Here is a 20,660-nt window from a genome sequence, read left to right as displayed (position 1 = left end):
AAAATATGGAGTGGGATTACAGGATTATATTCCAGAGTTGTAGGGAAACCATTACATTTAGGCTTAGGGTGATACAAAATTGTATATTGTCTCCTGGGAACTGTTGTGCCTTATTTTTTCCTATGCTGCTGTTTAATTTGGCCTTGACACACTTCCAAATGTTGATTTAGTAATGTTCAGAAACAATTGCAGAGGTGAAGTAAGTAGTAGTGTAACTTTTTGCCCATTGGAAGTCAGACCTTCCTATCAGTGCTTGAATGGCAATATGACATAATTGTTCCTTGGCAGCTGTCAATCGTGTCCATGAAGTGAAAAAGCAGCTAAGTGTATCATGCTGTCCTGCAGCTGCTTATAACTGGTTCACATATTACTCTTAAGGCCAGGTCAGCGCTTTTCAGACTACAGCAAATTATCTCAAATTGGGTAAATGTGGTTTTTCTTTGGTAATGACACACGAACCTATTACCTAATCACAACAGGGACATTTAAATTAAAGTATTTACCTATGTTGGATTAAAAAGATTCTCTGATAAACAGTTTTGTGTAACGAAAGAAAAAAAATTAGGAGGGCACTGCTCTAGGCTAGAATATAGTTGGATCCTTGGTAGTTCAAGCAGGCTACAGAAACTGAATTATCTTTTTATGTGTCAGGTTATCATGGTTTATTTGCAAAGGCATAGTAGGCTATATGAAGATATCATCAAGGGTATGATAATCTGGGTTAATATATTGACTGAATCTAATTATATACAAAGTCAAATGATTCCCTAAGGCTTAGTTGGAGAAGGTAATAATTTATCAAACGTGAGTGTTGCCTGACTCCCAATGACGCCAGATGGCTCACAATTAAACAACTTACAGTAAAATTGATAAAAGATGGCAAGCTTGACAGACAAGATTGAATGAAACAATGGATTCTCTCATGCTAAAGACCTCATTTTTATATATCTTATACATATTATGAACCTATGAATATAGATGTGGATTTAATAGAATTTCTGTGGTGCTTTTTCTGCAATTGTAGGGAAAAGGTACCTGCCTTTAGAATATTTGTGTGCATTTGTGGCAGTGGGAAAGCATTTAGTTCGATCTGCAATGAGTTAGCAAACATGTTCAGAAACTTGCTGTACTTACTAAAACCTTTTATTTAAATAAACCTTGCCAGTTCAATGTTCAAAGCAAAGGTAAGCAGCTTGCAGTTCTAAAATTGATGTAGTCCTTTTCATATTCGGCATACTGCCAACAAATGATTCCAGACCTTTGGTAGGGCAGACTCTTTTCTCTGACACACTGCTGAGCAAAAACTATTGAAGTTGGTGATGTGAGGGAATGTGGCCTCCTACATCGTGATATCATAAAGCTATTACGCTAAGGCCAATATGTTTTCATAGGCTGGACAAATGCACACAATGCATAATCACCAAATTGGTTTCTCTGAAACAATTTGTAAAAGTAGATCAGGTGATGGAAGATAAATACAGAAGCAGTTATTAACAGTGTTTACCTACACCACCTCTGAATAGCGGTAAGTTTGCATATGTGGAATAATGAAAAGTAATTTCTTCTGCATTCTGATTGTAAATTTTTCAAAAGATCTCTTGGGAGAAAACACTTATGTACTACAGAGACATTTGGACTCTTATTCAGAGACATCTTTAGACAGGAAGCTTTATTAAATATAAACCATAAATAGTCAAAATACGTAGTGTTTGTGCTTTGACATAAACTGATCAAGTCTAAATTAGCAAACCAAAGTGCTTTAGAGCAAAATAATTTTTCAATTTTTTTTCTGCTGTTACCTGCAATCATTTGTCAGACATCCTCCCTTTGAGGCTTCTCCAGGCTAGTCTGATTACACTTGGCTACAACCATTGGCATAAGATCACAATCATTTTTCATTGTGTACATAGCCACATCCATCTCTTTTTCCTTCTTCCTAGATTGGGAAGCAATGTAGTGGCCACTTCCATCTGCTATCTCTTTCTGTCTCTTCTTACTGTCACCATCAAGAGCAGTAGATGTATCACAATCTTCAATCCTGTGGGTCAACAAAAGTCTCATTAAGGATTGCATTATACTCCTTTTTCTTAGAAGCAGACAATCAAGAAATAAGGAATAGGGAGCAAAGCCTTGTGATGCTGGTTTGCTAATGTAACAAAAAAATTATACAGCTGCTCTTCAACTCAATATCCTCTTGCTATGTTAGCAGAAGAATATATTCTCCAGATGTTTTAGACTACAGCCATAATTTGTCATGGATCATGCTGCTTAGAACTGATGGAAAATAAAATCCAAATAATCTCTCAATGTCAGTCTACTATTGATTTACAGTATGTTATTTAGCCATGATGGATATATTCTGTGCTTTAACAACCCTTAACAATAGGAAGGGAGAATAAAGAATTTGCCCAGGGTTGCCTATAGCAAGTCCAGATGGCAACAAAATGAGAAAATGAAATGTTTGTAATATTATGATGCAAGCACTGTCCCTTACATAATTAATTGCACATCACGTCCAAAAGGTAGAGGTTATCTTGAAATATCATGACACATTTGATCATTTCATCTTCTCTCCCACTGCAGTTTCCTATAACTTTGTTTCTTCTGATCTGCAATATTATAAATTATTCACCTACCTATTTCGCTATATGAGCTAAAATCTGTTTTCCATTTGTGAAAACCCGAGAAAAATCAATTCTACATAAATTTGGTTATATTGTAATATCCATGAATATCATTTAACAAAAGGTGCTTCAAGACTGGAAACCTTTTAAAGAAACTCTTCCCAATACATGCTTTTATTACTGTTTAATAATTATACAATACCAATTGTATTAGAAATATATTACAATTGAATGGTTCACAGTTCACAATTAAATAGTTCAGCAGCTAACTAAGGGTACCTCTAAATACATGCCAGAACAACAGTTTCAATTTAAAAAACCCAAGCTAAATAAATTCTTACCTTCCTTCCTAAAGAAAGATGTACAGTACATTAATCAACTGTGAACGGAATAAAAATATGTTCACTCTCTTAGCTGAAAGCAACTGAAGAAGTTTCTGGGAAAGGGAATAGAGCCTACAAATTCTGTTTCCAGTACCAGCAATCTAAGTAAAATTAAAAAGCGGTATAAGAGCAAATTTCAAAATTATACCTTAAGTGATTGAAGTGCTGTAGCTCTAGCAATCTGGTACTACTGCCCTTTCCAGATAGAGGCTTCCCATTGGCTTGCAGCTTCAGTTTTCTCTGTCTTCTGTGGAGCTGTTGTAAGGCCCGAGTAATGCATTGGCTTTCTGCACGCTCCCAAATTAGCTGGGCTCGTTCTTCTGCTTGCATATCCCCACTGCTACGGAAGAGACGACGTAACTGCAGTAACCCCACCCCCTGGAAAATATTGGCAGATGCTCTCTTTCTAGTACATGATTTAGCGATTTGATTCTGTGACAAATCACGGGTAATAGAGGCTGGAGTTCCCATGGTGCTAGGATCTCTCCATATTGTAGCTAATGGTGGTTCTGTAGAAAGGACAAAACCAGGAAGAAGCAGATTGGTTAACTGGTCCTGACAGCAGTTCCTCTTTCCTATCATAACCTGGGTCTGTGGAAGCACGCATAGATGTTTAAGAGCCTTAATCTGAGGTACCTACATTTTGGGATCACAGGTCAGAACTAAATTTCCTTATAACACAGTTCATCCTAATTGCTCCCAGATGATGATTCCTCAGAACAGAGGAATCATTTTAGTCATTAAGTCTTAACTTTCTGCTCTATGCAAGAATCCAAATTAAAATATCCATGGCAGACTCCTTTCTCTACCATTGTGGTTATTCAGTTATGCAATATTTCAAGAATGTTAATTCAGAGCTTTTCATTGTTTAAGACTAAAGGCACTGACATTCAGATATTGCAGCTTAATGCGAAAACTGTATGGTAATTCATGTATAGTAGTAGATAGAATATGTATTGTCAAGTCAGGACTTGCACATTTACTCAATTAGCAGGAAACATGAGCTCCAGGTTATTCCACTTAAACTGGTATGAGTACCAGGGTGGATCCATTTGGGGTAGGAAGTTTTCTTAGTCAACAACAGGACATTTTTTTTCTCCATCAGCCTTTCAGGTTCTGACATGCCTTGTGTTTGACAAAGCCTAGTAACAACAGCTACAATTTCCTATGAAAACCCTTACCTATCCAGATGCCCAAAAAGTACGTAAGAAAAGTGAGCAACACACATGACGGACCAACAGCAATTTGAACTGGAGTCGTATTTGCCAAACTGGCAGATTAGATCAATGAGGCACTTCAATTAATCCACCAATCTGACTGAAAGGGTATGTGTGTGTGCTAACACTAATGTCTGGGGGGGGGGGGTCCTTGGTGCTTTCTGAGTTTGCTTCTTTTCTTGCAGACATTTCATTACCCTAACTAGGTAATATCATCAGTGCTGCTAAGTCTCCTTACTAGCACTGATGATGAAAGGTCTGCAAGAAAACAAGCAAAGTCAGAAAGCACCAGGGACCCCTCATTTCATCCCTGAGCTAAAAATATTCTCCTTTATTGGTACTACTAATGTCTCCGTTCTCACGAGGGTAAAAGCACATCCTTTTACAATGCCGAACACTGTTATTTATTCTATAATATCAGAGTTTGAGGACACTCGTATTTAGAAGGGTCCTGAATTCCAGAGGGAGATAGGTTTTTTAAGGTTTGAGAATACATTGAGACCCAGAGAAGTTTGAGAACACATCCAAGTCACAATGAGCCATATATAAGACTTAAACGGAGGCTTGAATAACAATCAGTGTTTACTCTGATCAAAGTTTAAAGCCATGATGGTCAGTTGTTCTCAAGGTACCCCAAGGATATGCAGGGAAGAATTACCCTTCAGAGAAGGTGTAAGCTCCTTTTCATTCAGTTAGAGACATCGTAGAACAACATCCTGACTTTACAATACTCCTCATTAGCCTTATCAGCATTATCTCTTTCCTCTGTTCCCATTTGGCCCCCTGTTGTGAAGGGCACAGATCAAAGGTGAGATACCTTCTTAGGTGGAAGGGGGGACATAACAAAGGTGTCAGTTTTACAGCTCTTTACAGCTCCATTCCGGGATAAATTCTATGCCCATAGATTGCAGATTGGTAAGAGTTCAAATGGCAAGGATCTGACATTTGCCAGACACCTTACAAATACAAGGCATAATATATGTGTGTTACAGAAAACAAATGTTTCTACTAAAACCAACAAGTTTGTATCCTTATTACTATTCTCCTTCAGTTTGAAATATACAATTTTGTAGCCTCTCAGTCGAATGGGCCTTCACTGAATTCTCTCCGATATTCGCAAGTGTCAGCAAACCATTAATATATAAGTAGAACTCCCTGCGAGTCATTAAATCCACTGAGTAATACAGGGCAAGTCCCTCGCTTCAGAGAACCCCACCCCTCACGAGCGCTCTGAATTCTTTGGAGATACGCAGCAGCCGGAATCCGCCTAACTAAAACAAATTTCAGCAGGTTTGTCTGAATTATTGCTAGAAAACCTTCGGACGTCTTTTGGGCGGCCATAAGGAATCACCTTTCTCCCCTCCCTTCTCCATCCCGTCCAGAATTTTAGAACGGCGGGCGAGGCTGAAGGGCGAGGCCTTCAAGCTCTGCAGGCACTCACGGACCTGGCGTCTGCCGTCCTGCTGGGGGTCGCCGGCCCCTCAAAGGCTCTCGAAGATCCGCCAGAGTTGCCCGAGCTCAGGGAAGCTTTAACCTCCCTTCTCAAACCGACCTCCGGCCATTCATACTCGGCTCTTGCGGCAATACGTTTGGCCAATGAAGAGAAACGACCGTTTGCGTCTCAGCCAATCCCTTCCGCGGCCCTCTTCTCCAAAGGCCGAAGAGACTGCCGTGATCTAGCCAATCAATTGTGGACGAGGGAGGGACGGCGAGGCCTCTTTTGCAACCACGTAGCAGGCAGGATTATTGACGTCAGGAGGAAGGAAGTTTTTTAGCCTGCAGGGTGCGAGGACGTCGTTGACTAGAAGTTCGGTTTTGGTAGGGCGTGTGTTTTTGTGCTCAGCTCCTGCACAGACACACTTACCTCGGGCCGCCATCCAATATAAACAGACGGCTGCCCTGTAGCTGTATAGCAGAGATCTTCAAACTTGGCAACTTTAAGACGTGCGGACTTCAACTCCCAGAATTCTCCGGCTGGAGAATTCTGGGAGTTGAAGTCCGCACGTCTTAAAGTTGCCAAGTTTGAAGACCTCTGCTGTATAGTGTCATAGTCATGGGCGATTTTTATTCATTCATTCATTTATTGAATTTATATGCCGCCCATCTCGCTGTCAAAAGCAACTTTGGACAGTTTACCATTTTTCTTCCACACCGCTTCTCGACTTCCTTGCTGTTTCTGTCCATTGGCTTTGCGTTAAAGCCCTTCTGCCCTTTTCACACAAAAGGGTTACTTGGTAGAAAGCCACTTGGTAGAAAGCCATGCCTCTCTGTCAGAGAAGCAATAATTTGTATGCCGAAGTCTGGTTAACCCAGCACCATGATAGCTTGATTCTTCCCATACCGGCAGAAGAGAATATTTGTAGCTCAGGGTTCAACTTTGTGCTCTCCTAGTTTGGTGATTTCCTTACAGACGTTTCATTACCCAAATGAGGTAACATTATCAGTGCTAATAGGGAGTGTGGTTTGCTCTTATTTTTATATACTAGGCTAGTGGCTTGTCCTGTTAGTGTTAGTAATCTTTTGGTTCCTTGATTAGGCTGTTTACTATTGGCTTGCTTGTCTGCATTTGTAATTCCTTCATTGGGGTATTGTTTACTCCTTGACTGTTGGTCTGGTGTTAATTTTGAAGTTAATCTCTGCTCTTATGGGTGTGGTTTGCTGGTTGGAAAAGTGTTTTGGTGGGTTTTTCTTTCCTTTTTGGCTTTTTGATTGTCTCTTTTGAGAAGTATGCACATTGTTTATCTCTATGTACAATACAATAGCAGAGTTGGAAGGGACCTTGGAGGTTTTCTAGTCCAACCCCCTGCCTAGGCAGGAAACCGTATACCATTCCAGACAAATGGCTATCCAACATCTTCTTAAAGACTTCCAGTGTTGTCTGTTGATGGTTGCTTTGTCTGAATGACAGGCTTCCAGGAGTCCCCTAGTGTTTTGGGGCTATTTGACTTAATATATGTTGTTTTAGTACCCATATATATGTGGACAAATAGCAACAATAAGTGACTTATCTCTACAGTAAAAATTGAAAGCTCCACTTAGATTTTTTCTATGACTATCTGTCCCTATGTATAGTCACTAAGAGTCAGAACAGATTTGATGGTACATATTCAGTCATGACCTATAATACACATGCAGCACATAAAATTTTTTTGGTTTGCAAGAGCATATAAAAACCAAAATTAAGTTATAATGACACAAAGAATTGTAGAAAGTTAAAACCCACCCCTCTGCTAGAAAAATGAAATATCCTAGGAGATATTGAAAAAGCAGAATATTACATTTCCCTGGATCAGAAATGGAGAAACATGTTTTTAGGCAGGAAACAGACTCACTCTTAATAGCCCCCACTTTCTTAATGAGCCACTAAAATGCCCCAACCAGTCTATTCTACATAACAATGTGTTTCCCCCTTTAGCTCCAAGGTGATAGGATTAAGGCATGATAGTATTAGCCTTCCACAGAAACTCACCACATGGCATCTGGAAATTCAAACTTGGCCCCATGGGAGTCTGACAACCAATCAGAATACACTTCTTACAGAAAGAACAAGAAACAGAGAGGTGGGGCCGAACAGAGTATAAAAAACCCAGCAAGCCCCTTCCTCTTTCTTCTTCTTCACCCAAAATTGAAGCATGTGATCCCCTTTTCTGTTCAGGACTCAAGCCATGTGGTCCTGTCCACCTTTAAACCATCTTTCCAAGCAGCCCCCATGTCTCCAGTGTCTTTTCCCCCACTTGAGCTGAACCCAGAAAGACATTTCTTCCAACAGAATGAACAACAACAATTCTGAAAGAGTCAGTTGTGGAGATGAACTAAAAGAGTGAAGTAGAACTTAAAATGCATCATAGTAGACAGCTTATGAAATTTACAGGAAAAAAGGAGTTCCATTGGACTGGAATGCATCTGGGATTCATTTTATTTATTAAACTTCTACTATCCATCCCACCAAAGTGTATCTAGGTGGCTTAAAGTTATTCAATAAAAATACTATATATCAATTAAATCCTGCCAGCTGAAATTCATTGACCAAAATTCAAAGTTGCTATACAGAACATTTATTTTCCACTCAAAAATAACTTCCAAAATTTACTCCACTCATTGCAGTTACATTAGGCCTTGATGGACAGCTCCAAGTTCCTCATGTTCCAGCTTCTTAATTTAATACAGAGGGTGTGGTTTTCAAATTATTTACGGATGTGATTAGATCAGCTTCAGTTTGAGGTTGATAAAAAGTTTTACTTGCAGCAAAAAGGGAAGGTTTAAAAGAGACTATGCTTCTCCAAAATCAAAGGTTGCCTCTCTGCAATCTAAAGAATGTAACAGAATTTAAATGCTAGAGGAACAAATGAAGAAACTATTTGTACATTTATGTTTACATCTTCAAGTTCTTCCTTTTAAGGAGTTTAGTGAGTGACTATCTGACTATCACTTGGCCCTTTTCCATGCAGAAGGGAGGGACTGAACTTGATGTCTGCAGAGTCCATATTTTCTTTAGTCAATCTTTTGGGTTTGGCAGAGCCTTGTTGGCCCAAGTAGTAACAGAACTAAGGAAACTATGATTCTAAAGAAGGCAGCATTTTAAGTTCTTGGCTAGAGCTACAGGGGCAATGGAGAGAGGGAGAGAGTTGTTAGTAAGATGAAGGAGAAATGAAATAAACTCCCAAAAAAGGAGGGGCAAGGGTGGGAAAGGGAGGGCTAGAACAGGAAATTGAGAGGCCCTAGTGCAGGAACAACTGCTAAGCTGCAGATGTTTGGCAACTGCAGACAGAGGAAGTGCCTAAGAGGGGAGTGAGATTTGCTGGGCTGAAGAAGGCACTAGAGGAGACGAGCTGCGGAGGACCTAGTGATATAACATGCCTCTTCCACCACCCCCTTCCTCACCGCCACCCCCGTGTCCAGCATCTAGAGAATCTCTGAGCCTGAACAGGCCCTTCCTACGAAGCCTGTTAGGAGGGCTGCGTATAGCACAGCTGCTGTTTGGTGCTGTCTGCTGGATAACTTTAGCGGCACACAAGTATGAAGGAGCAACCTACTTTGCAGTCTTTGCAGCAGTCCTGGTGTGGCTCCTTACCTTGGTTCTTTTTGGGCTCAGTGTATTGGGCCGATGGACTCTGATTCCTGTACTGGGGACCCGCTGGCTTCTAACAAACATTCTGCATGACCTGTTGCTTGGACTTATTTTCTTCACAGCTGCTGCGGCCATCATAGGCTACAAGGCGCGGAGCATCAGCTATTGCACCCTGCCAGGTTACAGCCAGCCCTGCAGTTACACTGCCTACTTAGTGGCTGCTATCTTTGCTGGTAAATCTGCCTTCCTGTACTTGCTCTCCGGACTCTACAGCTTGGTACGACGTTTCCAGGGGCATTTTGATATCATCTGAGAGATGCAAGAAGTTCAAGAAGTACAAACAGATCTTATTCAAATATATGGATAAATCTAGCATGCAATTTACCTGTAGATACCTTGCTCCAGATGGCGTCACCTTCCTGAGGAAAACCTGATGCATTCCCTATTTTTTCTGACAGTTTTGAATGCTCTTATCTCCAGATGAGATCTTTTCATCCACAGATGGATCCATACGGTCAGGACCCAGAAGCTAAAAATGATGCATCTTAGGAGGAACACCTGGAAACCAGATTGTGGATTCATTTCTCTCTCCCCCCCCCCCCATCTCTCTCTTGTCTTCTTTCATTTTGGAAGTAGGATTTCTATGGGTCTGGGAAGTTTTCGCCTGATCTGTACTTCCAATATATCTGATTGCTATAGGAAGGATTTGGTATTATCACCTTCTGGTATACAATATTGGTTTTATTATTCATGCTATCTTGTTTTGGATCTTAGTAATGAAATGTTCAGATTTTATACCATATTGGCTTCTGGAGAGTTTTTTTTTAATCCAGGAATATTCTGTTTTGAACATATTTATACATAATTATTTACTGTAAATTTTAAAACTTTTGAATGCACCCAATAGTATTTGTAGCATTATTATGGTAATGTGTTTTTCAGAAAACAGAGGGATAAAGGCTCCTGCCATCTGAAACTGCACTCTCTAATTGAAAGAGCTGATTTTAATTCCAGATGTATGCTAATTAAATTAAGAAAAATAGTACATGTTGAATATGCTCAGAAATTATTTTTCTGTATGGGTACAGTATTGTTTAATATATCCCAGAACTAAGTTCTGCCTCCATGAATGAATTCCAATCTTATGAGTTTCAATTCACAAAAGAATTGCTCAAATAAAACCTTCTATCATCTTGCCCATAAATGTTGCTGTATTATTTCACTTCGATGAAATCTTAGTCCATATCCTGTAGCCTTCTCTAAAATTGTTTCTGTCAGACGCTTGGGATTCTATTTACCATCTGAAGCAGTGGTGGGTTTCAAATTTTTTTAGAATCTCTTCTGTTTGTGTGGCCTGCTTTGTGGGAGTGGCTTCAAGAGCCAAGGTGGCGCAGTGGTTAAATGCAGCACTGCAGGCTACTGCTAGATCAGCAGGTCAGCGGTTCAAATCTCACCGGCTCAGGGTTGACTCAGCCTTCCATCCTTCCGAGGTGGGTAAAATGAGGACCCAGATTGTTGGGGGCAATATGCTGACTCTCTGTAAACCGCTTAGAGAGGCCTGAAAGGCCTATGAAGCGGTATATAAGTCTACTGCTATTGCTATTGCTATTGCTATTGCCAGCCATGTGACAGGGTGGGCATGGCCAACTTGTAAAATGTGGTGAAACTCAGTTAACAACGCTCTTGCTTAGCAACCAAAATGTTGGCTCAGAAACTCTGGTATTTGAAGCACACAAGTATTAAAGCTGTCAAGTTACAAGACCCTTGCAGCCCTAACCCTTTAGAAAAAAAACCCCAGGGGTGTTCAAACTTGATAGCTTTAAGACTTGTGGACTTCAACTCCCAGAATTCCTCCTTTCGCTCTTCATCTTGATGATGTGCGGATGGGCGGGGGGTGGGAGCTGGAACCGGTTCTAAACAGCACTGTAGATTTGTGAAACCTCTTCTATAGAAGAGGCTAGAACTGGCAGGAACCCACCCCTGATCTGAAGAGAATTATAGAAATATTTTTGTCCAATGTTCTTGAGAGTACCAGATTTGGTAGGTCTTTTACAGCAATCAATCATTATAAATAGGAGGTAATGTTCACAGTGATGGGACAAAAGATAATGAGCAGACGCTTCACCTAGAAATGGAAAGGATTTACTGATAATTAGCTAAAGATACATTTGGAATTAGGGTGAATTATAAATTTTCTCTAGTTAACAATTTCTACAGTAGGCCTTACGTTTATGCAGGACATTTTTTTTCAAGACAGATATCTGGAAATAAAGCTTTCTAAGTTTATCCCCTGAAGCCTCTGTTTTATACAGACTTTCTAAAAATACTGAGAATTTGGATCTCAATAAAGAAGGTATCTAACTATGTAGCAAGGGATAGAGGTATTTTCCAGGTTATAAGTGTGGTATAGCTCCTTTGATGATAGAGCACTATGACTTCTGTTATAATCTGGAAGCATTTGTAATTTATTTTGTATAAAACATACTCAGTTCAACTTGAGACAAGTGAAAGTAGAATTTTAGTGCTTTAAAAGTCTGAATATAATATTTGGTCAAAAGGAAGAGGGTGAGAAATCATTTTCATAGCAACAAGAACTCTTAAACAGCTACTTACATAATTCAGAAAGTATTGAGATCCAGCATGGATTAAATCAGAATTTCATGGGGAAATGGTGGTGTTGGATAGCTACATCGTATCAAGTGATTAAACCTGACAGTATTATAGCGATACCTGTAATCATTCAAATCTTGTAACCAGATCCAACAACAGTTACATCATATAATATTTCACTATACTCATGGAAGATCACTGCCTGTCCTAGTTCAGGAAAATATCTCTGAAATACAGATTTCTTGGACACAGAATATTATGTTTTTTTGTCAAACTTCCTGAGCAGCTACAATGTTGCCTCTGGCAAATCTCTACAACTATTGTGCTTCTATACCAATAGTGCAAATGGTGGAGCTGACCCTCCCTTGACAAAATCTTCATTAGAAAGGAACTTTGTTCTAGCAGTAGCAAATGAGAAGCCAACTTAATAGCCCCTTTACTCAATGATGTCCTAGGACTGGCTTTAGGGGTTTCAGAATGACCGATCTACTTGAACCTCAGCACACCAACCTCATCTACTTACTGAAACGCTTTTCCAGCCATTTTCATCTCTTTTATCATGCTCAATGAAACATACCCGAGTGCATCCATATTGGAACATGAAAGAATCAGAATAGAGCTGGAAGGGACCTGGGAGGTCTTCTATTACAGGTACAGCTTATTTGTTTCTAGATGTTCACATCTGTTTTTAAATTATTTTTTCCAGTATCTTCCCAGGTATTGATGTTGGTTGATTTGTCTGTAGTTTCCTGGGTCTGTTACCCCACCCCTTTTTTTAAGATGGGTACCACATCAGCTCTTTTCCAATCCTCTGGTATTTCCCTGGTGTGCCAAGATTTTTTAAAGATGTGATACAATGGTTCTGAGATAACATCTGCCAGCTCCTTTAGAACTCTGGGATGTAATCCATCATAAATATAAATCTGGTGATTTATATTTATCAAGGTCAGACAGGTGTTCTTTTACCATTTCCTTGCTTATTTTAATTTTTATTTCTTGTCTGTCTTTTAGAGTTAAGTTTTTGTTAGATTGGGCTTTGGTTTCTTTTTGTGTGAAGACTGATGCAAAGAATGAATTAAGTAGCTCTGCTTTCTCTCTACTGCCTGTTACTTCCTTGCCATCTTCTCTTTAGTGGACCAACTGTTTTCTTGACTTTTTTCTTGTTATTTATATATTGAAATAAACTTTTTAAATATATCTTTGATTTTTGTTGCAAGTCTTTATTCCTTCTGAGCCTTTGCTTTCCTGACTTCATCTTTGCAGAATCGGGCTATCTGCTGATATTCTGCCTTAGTTATGTGTCTCTTTTTCCATTTTTTATACTTATCCCTTTTGTCTTTCAGTTTATCAGAGAGGTCTTTGTGCAACCATGCTGGTTTCCTCTTGGATTTCTTGTTTTTTTTCCCCAGTGGTATTGTGTTGGATCATATTTTTCAGTGTTTCCCACGCTTCTTGAGTTGTTTTCCCCTTTAACATTTTTATCCATGAAATTTTGCTTAGGCTCTCTCTTAGTTTGTTAAAATCAGCTATTGAATTCCAGTATGATGTCATTCTTGCCCAAGGTTCCAGTAACTTCAAAACTCCCTTTATCACTTCTCTATTAGTAAAAATTAGTAAGTACTTAATTAGTAAGAACTTCAACTTCCTCTATCACTTATGTATTAATAAGAATTAGGTCCAGTATATTTTTCCTCTGGTTTCTTCTAGTTCTCTCCTCTACCTTTTAGAAGACAAAGTTGTCAGCTTTGGTTGGGAATCTATTTGATCTCCCACTTGCTGCAGAGTTTGTCTCCCAGCTGATATGAGGATAAAACATTTGTTAGATTTATCTTCCATCTTTCCTTCAAGAGCTCAAGATGGCTTCATTTTATCCACACAGCAACTAACTAGCCCATGAAGTAGAGTGATCTGACTGGACAATACAGGTAGTCTTCTATGTGCAAACATAATTAAGCCCCAAATTTCATTGCTAAGCAAGGCAATTTGTAAGTGAATTGTGTTTCATTTTGTGACTTTTTTGCCATAGTTGTTAAGTGAATCATGTGGTCGTTAAGCAAATCTGACTTCCCACATTGGCTTTACTTGTCAGACACTGGCTGGGAAAGTTACAAATAGTGATCACATGACCCCAGGATAGTTCAACTGTCATAAATACATGCCAGTTGCCAAGCTCCCAAACTTTGATCACATGACCATGGGGATGCTGCAATGGCTGTAGGTGTGAAAACTGGTCATAAGTCACTATTTTCAATGCTGTGTAACTTTGAACAGTCACTAAACAAATAGCTGTTAGGTCAAGGACTATCTGTAATCTAATTAATTAATATGGTTATGTCTCAACTTGAACCTGGGTCTCCTCAATCTAAGTTCAATACCTTAAACATTATCCTATATTGTTTTTGTAGAAGAAAAATTCTGTCCAAAGCCATTTGTTTAGGGCATCCTTGACCTTGGATAGGCTATTAGTTTCATATAATAATCTTGCTGTTATGCAGCAATGGAGGGGGAAGAAACGGAGAATGGACACTACCTGTCTTCACACAAGGTGAAATTGATTAGCTACTGGGAAAGAACCAAATGCCCATGCCAAGACAATTTAGCCAAGAGTTTCAGTAGGGCATGGCAGCCTGAAAGTGTTCTAGGAGGAGGAGATAAATATAAGGAGATTAAAAATCTTCAGGCATGCTGAATCCAAGGGCAATTTGGCTCTATTTTAAAGGCAGCCCATCAGTGGGAGGATTGCTGTGCCATCCTACCTACTAGAGATGGGAAGAGCAAGGCAAAGTGTTGTTGCTACTTTTAGCTACTGTTCACATGTTCTAATGTTTAACATATCTGGGAATGGCTATAACATCCATTAACTTTGGAGCATATTGGCCACTCTAGAATATTCTTGAACATAACATCTGGAAAAAGGCTTTCTCAGTAGGAGGAGTTGCAAAGCAAGCAGTATAAAATAGATTAAATATTTAGGGGCATTTGGATCATTTTCCCTTACTTTCCAAAAATTCCACTTTGGTCATTAGACAAATTTCTGTTTCTGCATCAAATTCTAGATATGTTCTGTCTTGATAAAGATTATATTCCAGATCTTTAATTCTGTAATTATATCAGATTCTGAATAAAATGGGGTATACTAAGCATAATCTATTAAATAGCTATATTTTAAACATATCAGCGTTTTCTCCTTGAAATGCAGCCAGAAAAGAGAAAAGGGGAGAAACAACAAGGAAAATGTAACTTGCAGAGATGAGGGCAATACGGGTAATAATAGGTAAGAAGCAACTTATTCATCTTTGGCTGTAAAAAATAGTAATTACAGATTAAATAACTTACAATTTGCTAAATTCCACATATACTGCCTGAGATTTCTGCCTTACTTACTTAATGCTAGGACTGGCCCTGTGCCATATCCCTGCAAGGCAGTGGTGGGTTCCTATCAATTCGGACCAGTTAAGCTGAACAAGTAGTGGTTTGGCAGCCTGGGTCGCTGGAACCGGCAGCGACCCAGGCCTACCATGCCCCTGAACTGGTTCTCCAAGCGGCACCATAAGCGCCACCATCTTGTTTTTCAGTTCTCTGCATGCACAGAACAATTTTAATTGCACTGCACATGCACATGCAGCACCCATCAAGCACACGCAGTGCGCACACGAGCGAACCGGCAGTAGTGCCTGCTGGAACCCACTCCTGCTGCAAGGTGGGTGGTTCCAGATACTGGTAAGGAAGAAATCTGATTTGGAGACAGCATGAACTGTACATCTTTCTTTCATGAGCTTAATGGTTATGTGATAATTTCTTCTGTGTATGCATGATTGTCATCAATTGTTATCTTAACCTCTTAAGTCCTACTTGCACAAGTATGTCCTGCAACTAAGTATTAACACCTATAGTACTATCTTCCAGATAGTACTTTATTTTTGAAATAAAAGATGATTGGATGTTACTAATAAACGGATCATCTGCCAATGCATAACATTTATTTTTTTTAGAAATAATTGATGTGGATGGAATTTAATTGCTTTTGATTTTCACTTGTTCATAACTAGGAAAGAAAGATCCTTGACATTTATAGTTTTTATTGATTTTGGCCTCAAAGCTGTTCGAAACATCACAGACAAAACTGGACAAATGCCACAACAGATTTCACAACCTTCACGTTACTTATTTACTCAGAGACATTGGTTTTTCCTGCCATTTACTTCACTTTGCTATTAAGTCAGCAAGAAACTGACTTAATAGAACATCGCATGTCACAGATGTAACTGTCTGCAGCCAGATAACTGGGTTGTTGTTGTTGTGGAGAAATAGGAGAGAGGAATATTAGATGTTTTTGGCACATTGTTTATAAAAATAATAAAGGTGGGATATAAATGAAATTGTTGACTGCTAGATAGAGATGAATCTCAATAAATATTACTTTAAACATTCAGAGTATTCGTGATTTTTTTTCAAGGAAAGGTTTTGGTGCTGAAAACAGTTCTAATTGTAGAAATTAATTAAGTTGCAGTAAAGATTGTAGACATCAGTAATGAGGAATAGCAGAGATGGAAAGTTATTTTCTATTATTATAAATATGTTGGACTATGATACTGGATAGCATCTGCTTTAAATTGGATGAATAATTTGGATGAATACTTGAGCAGCAAAAGCATAAAAATTTGAAGCAAATCCGCTAATACTTGCTCAGTATGTAAGCATCACCAGTACAGCACTGCATACTGATGAACATTTACACTCCTCATTTATGACAGGAACCAGTTAACATGTAATAATGCAAGAATAAAATGACGGTAACCCCACTTTCATAAAACTGTAGATCATGGTTAGATGGTCACAGAAAGTGGAATTTACAGTTCAAGCCTTTTTCAGAGCAATTAAAGTGAGATCATTTTTAGGAGCACTAGGGTAAGGTTACATTTTACTCAAGGAAGTGATTATGTTGTAATAGCAAGATCAATTGTGATCATTGTGAGTAGATAACACGGGCAGTCAGAGAATGAGGGAAAAATTCAAGCAGAGTGCATTCTTCCTTCTGAAGAATGTTTTTGTATTACTACTTGTAAGATTTTTTACGTTTTTAATTAAAATAACACATTTTAGCTGTTAAATCTTCATGTTTTACCACATGAATTTATGCAGAGAGAATCAGGCAATTACAGTCTTATTGATCAGAGTGAGTGTACTATTGCTCTGTGTCCCATCAGTGCTTTTCAAAAGGCAACTGGACTTTCTTAGGTTTTTTTTGAAAACTAAAGAAAGCTTCTTGGATGAGAAGCGAAACGTTTTCAAGAAGAAGAAAAAACTAAGGAAGTCCAGCTGCCTTTTGAAAAGCACATTTGGGACAACCATGACCAGGATGATTAAGAATCTCCATAGATTTATGCTTTGTGTACATACTCATGGAAGTATTCTATAATAAGAGCACTCCAAATTATAACACTATGTTATTGTGAAGGCAGCCATAATTATTCAAGCTTCAGATCTTCCCTCAGAGTATTATTTTAAACCTGAAACAGCCTGTCCAAACCATTGTTTTTTATCAGTAGACAAGCCCAGACAGCAAAGGAAGGAATGAGACTCAGACTGCAACGCTTCCTGACAGTTCAGTGGGAAGTGAGCTTCTATGGGCAGAGTGATGGGTTCAAGCAGGAAAACCATGCATGAAAGAGCATCAAGGCATCCTGGCAAAGCTGAAAGAGTTGTTTTTTTTGCACAAGAAGAGCTTTTATGCAAGGGAAAAGGAACCATGGAATAAAACTCAGTGGAAGAGACCACCACGGGAAGAATGTACTTGAGCCATTATTAGGAAATGCTGAAACTCATTGCAGGGCATATAAGTTACTTTTCAGGGTTCTGTCAGCAACAATAACACCACACAATAAAGTAGGGGACAGCAAATTCATCGCTAGTTCTCATATAAATAACAGAATGCCTTGCTAAATGTAAATGATCAGGACATAATATGTTAAGATCCTACAGCCAGAAAAAGAAAAGCATTCTGAATTAATCCATTATATAGGGTAAAGGTCTCTACATTGAAAGTTACTGATCAAAATTTATCATGCCGATCCCCTCTGAGTTGATAGATAAATGTTTATCAACTTTCCAGTCTGGGATATAAATTTAATCACCTAGCTTGTTTCTAATTCAGGTGGCCTAATTTATTGCAGATAAATAACTGGTAACTGGTAAAAAAAAAATAGCAAGAGGGGATGCATTATGTAATTATGGGTTGGAAGGGGCTATAAAGATCATTTAGGCCAATCCTCTATAAAGTTAATACAATGCAGACATTGACTTCAACAGCATTTTTGATAGATGGCCATCCAGCAAGGGACAGGTCACCATCCATAGCAGTCTGGTTAAAAAAACTCATACTGTTAACTCTCTCCTTCCTTGTAATGTTAACACACTTTTTTGTCCAGTCTTTTGGAATTAAGTTGTGCCCCAGTCTCTCCATGATAGCTTTCAAGAACTTGAAGAGAGCTACTCTGTTTTTCAAAGCAAAACATAAACATTGCATCCTACTATTCCTCTTTTTTTCCTTTCAGGTCCCTTACATTTGATAGATCTATTATTGACTTCCTATAGTTCACCAGTGTTCTTCCAAAAACACAATACTCAGAACTCTATGTTATATTCTAGGTGCAGTCTGATTAATTCAAAACAAAGGAACAATGGCAATTTTTCATCTGGTTTCTTTATAGTATATTGATGTAGGCTAAGATTAAATTTGGTGTTTGTTTTGCAGCTCTATTACACTACTGGTTCATATTCATCTTGTGATCTACCAAAATATCCCAATCCTTTTTGATGTAGTGCTGCCTAATATGCTTCCTTTATTCTATAATTGTGTGTTAGATTTTTCATCCCATATGCAGGATTTTGCATTTGTCCCTTGAAATTTATTTATTAGATTTATGTGTCATCCATCATCTAGAGGCAACTTGCTGCTTTCTATCCATCATTTCAGTTTTCAAAAATTATTCTGAATTAGTCTTTTGAGCTATTTGCTTTCTCACTTATCTTTGTATCTTTGTAAATTTGATAATTGTATTATCTAATTCCCTCTGCAAGTCATTTTTTAGCATGTTGAATAGCTCAGGACCTAAAACAGAAGTTTGTCATTCAACACTTTGTTCCAGCTTGATGCTGAGCATTAACATGCTTTTGAGTTATGATTATTGAACCAACTATATATCCATCTAATGATAGCATAGTTCAACTCATATTTTGTCATATTTTCTACAGAAATCTCATGATACTATTTGATACTTTATCAAATGTTTTGCTAAATAGGAGATTATACTGTATTACATACTCGTAATTGATCACCGAATCAAAGAGAAATTTAGGTTGTTTTGACATAATTTACTCTTGATAAATCCATGCTGTCATGCTGTGTTTTCCCCCCTAAAGGCTCATATATCAACTGCTTAATAATCTTACTATAACTTTCTGTAAAATCTAAGATCCTATTTACTGAATAGCCTATTCAAGTCATGCCTCTAATGCGTGATGTCCGAGATAGTTTGGACAGAAAATGAATCTTCTAGAATTAGTATTCAAGTTTAAATATGAAACAGAAACTGCTTGTTAACTCTTGCAATAGCTCAGGTCCATATAACTGGCAAGCCCAAGAAGCAAGAACTCATAGAATTCAGAAAGGTACATTTAATTCTAGTCAGGAGTGAAATACATTCCTGACCACTGTAATAATCTCCAGGCAGCCTTACAGCAAATAAATTCAGACCCAGACTTTTTGAAATGTTTCCTTCCCCTAGTGCCTCACCTGCGGTGGGCTACCTGTCCTTATACCAAATGAACTCACACCTGTTCCTCACAATCTTTTACTTAGATGACTTCCATGGGATCTAGAAGTAGTGCAGCCCTCCTAATTCTAGTATCTCAATATGCAATGCCATTGCCATAGTTTCTGGTAACCTGCAAGGTGGGGACTAGAGGCACTGTTTTACATGGATTTTGTTCCTTCCAAAGCAGGCTAAAACAATTATATTAAAGGAAGAGTATTTAAGCATGCCACTGATCCCTTATGGATGCCACATGGTTTGTATTCTGTTACAGTTTATTTAACATTTATATGAAACTCAGGGAAAGGCAATTTACTGATTTGGAATGAATACGAATATATGCTGTTGTTAGCCAACTACATATCTCTACTGTAGCTGGGCAGAAAATACTGTGTACATTCTAAACCTGGAAGCTGTATGCATCTGGATGGAACAGAACAGACTGAAATGGAATATACGAAGACAGAATGGTTATTTATTTGGACATCAAGTAATTTTCCGACTTGTGCCAACTCTGGGTGTAGTTGCACTTCCCTGAAATATATGTTCAAGAGGCCAGAGCTTGCTAGAGGGTGGGAGCTTTGCCCAGCTTTGACTGTAAATTTTATCTCGAGCTACAGCAGATAAGTCTTATTAAAAGTAACTCACATCCTTATTGTTGGAATGAGCACTTGGGGATTAAAAGCATCTGCATGGATTGGTTTGTAACCATTATATGTTTAGTTTAGTTTTATATTATTGTTTACAATGGTAAATATAATGAGTTTTTATCTGAATGTCAGCCACCCAGAGTTTCTGGAGCTGGGAGGATATAAATTTTAATAATGATTGGTATTAATAGTGCCTGGCCCAAGTACTAAAATATTAAAAATCTTGAAATCTATAAAATCAAATTCTATTTGTGTTATTTATATATATGAATTGGCTCAAATTGTACATGTGAC

The 20,660-nt window shown here is 38.4% G+C and overlaps 2 protein-coding genes across 3 annotated transcripts; one reads left to right on the top strand and one right to left on the bottom strand.

Moving 5' to 3' along the window:
- Positions 1 to 1,654: 1,654 nt before the first annotated feature.
- Positions 1,655 to 5,878, bottom strand: AVPI1 (arginine vasopressin induced 1). 2 transcript variants are annotated; one of them, XM_014066546.2, is made up of 3 exons: positions 5,576 to 5,878; positions 3,156 to 3,516; positions 1,655 to 2,038 (listed from the first exon to the last, which is right to left on the bottom strand). In XM_014066546.2, exons 1-3 carry the CDS (start codon positions 5,595 to 5,597, stop codon positions 1,813 to 1,815), a joined length of 609 nt encoding a protein of 202 aa, XP_013922021.2. In that variant the 5' UTR covers positions 5,598 to 5,878; the 3' UTR covers positions 1,655 to 1,812. The 2 variants fall into 2 exon arrangements, with proteins under 2 accessions (XP_013922021.2, XP_013922022.2); XM_014066547.2 differs by having other exon boundaries at positions 5,670 to 5,877.
- Positions 5,879 to 8,956: 3,078 nt separating this feature from the next.
- On the top strand, positions 8,957 to 10,490 carry MARVELD1 (MARVEL domain containing 1). Its single transcript, XM_014066549.2, has one exon. The coding sequence runs from the start codon at positions 9,078 to 9,080 to the stop codon at positions 9,603 to 9,605; it is 528 nt and encodes a 175-aa protein (XP_013922024.1). The 5' UTR covers positions 8,957 to 9,077; the 3' UTR covers positions 9,606 to 10,490.
- The last annotated feature ends 10,170 nt before the right edge of the window (positions 10,491 to 20,660 follow it).

This window comes from Thamnophis sirtalis, unplaced genomic scaffold (genome assembly GCF_051295495.1).
Source record: "Thamnophis sirtalis isolate CommonGarterSnake01/CBP01778 unplaced genomic scaffold, rThaSir2_p1.2 scaffold_11, whole genome shotgun sequence".
In the NCBI taxonomy this organism is placed as follows: Eukaryota; Metazoa; Chordata; class Lepidosauria; order Squamata; family Natricidae; genus Thamnophis; species Thamnophis sirtalis.
Note: the sequence above shows the minus strand (reverse complement) of the source record. Positions and strands in the feature narration are given on the sequence as shown.

What these genes read in the sequence shown, in the direction of transcription:
- MARVELD1 (XM_014066549.2), top strand. Translation starts at nt 9,078, where the DNA reads ATGCCTCTTCCACCACCCCCTTCCTCACCGCCACCCCCGTGTCCAGCA.
- AVPI1 (XM_014066546.2), bottom strand. Translation starts at nt 5,597, where the DNA reads ATGGAGAAGGGAGGGGAGAAAG. An exon ending in GGAGAAGGGAGGGGAGAAAG is followed by an intron (nt 3,517 to 5,575) that starts GTGATTCCTTAT and finishes TCCTTTCTACAG; the next exon opens with AACCACCATTAGCTACAATA. An exon ending in CAGCACTTCAATCACTTAAG is followed by an intron (nt 2,039 to 3,155) that starts GTATAATTTTGA and finishes GTTGACCCACAG; the next exon opens with GATTGAAGATTGTGATACAT.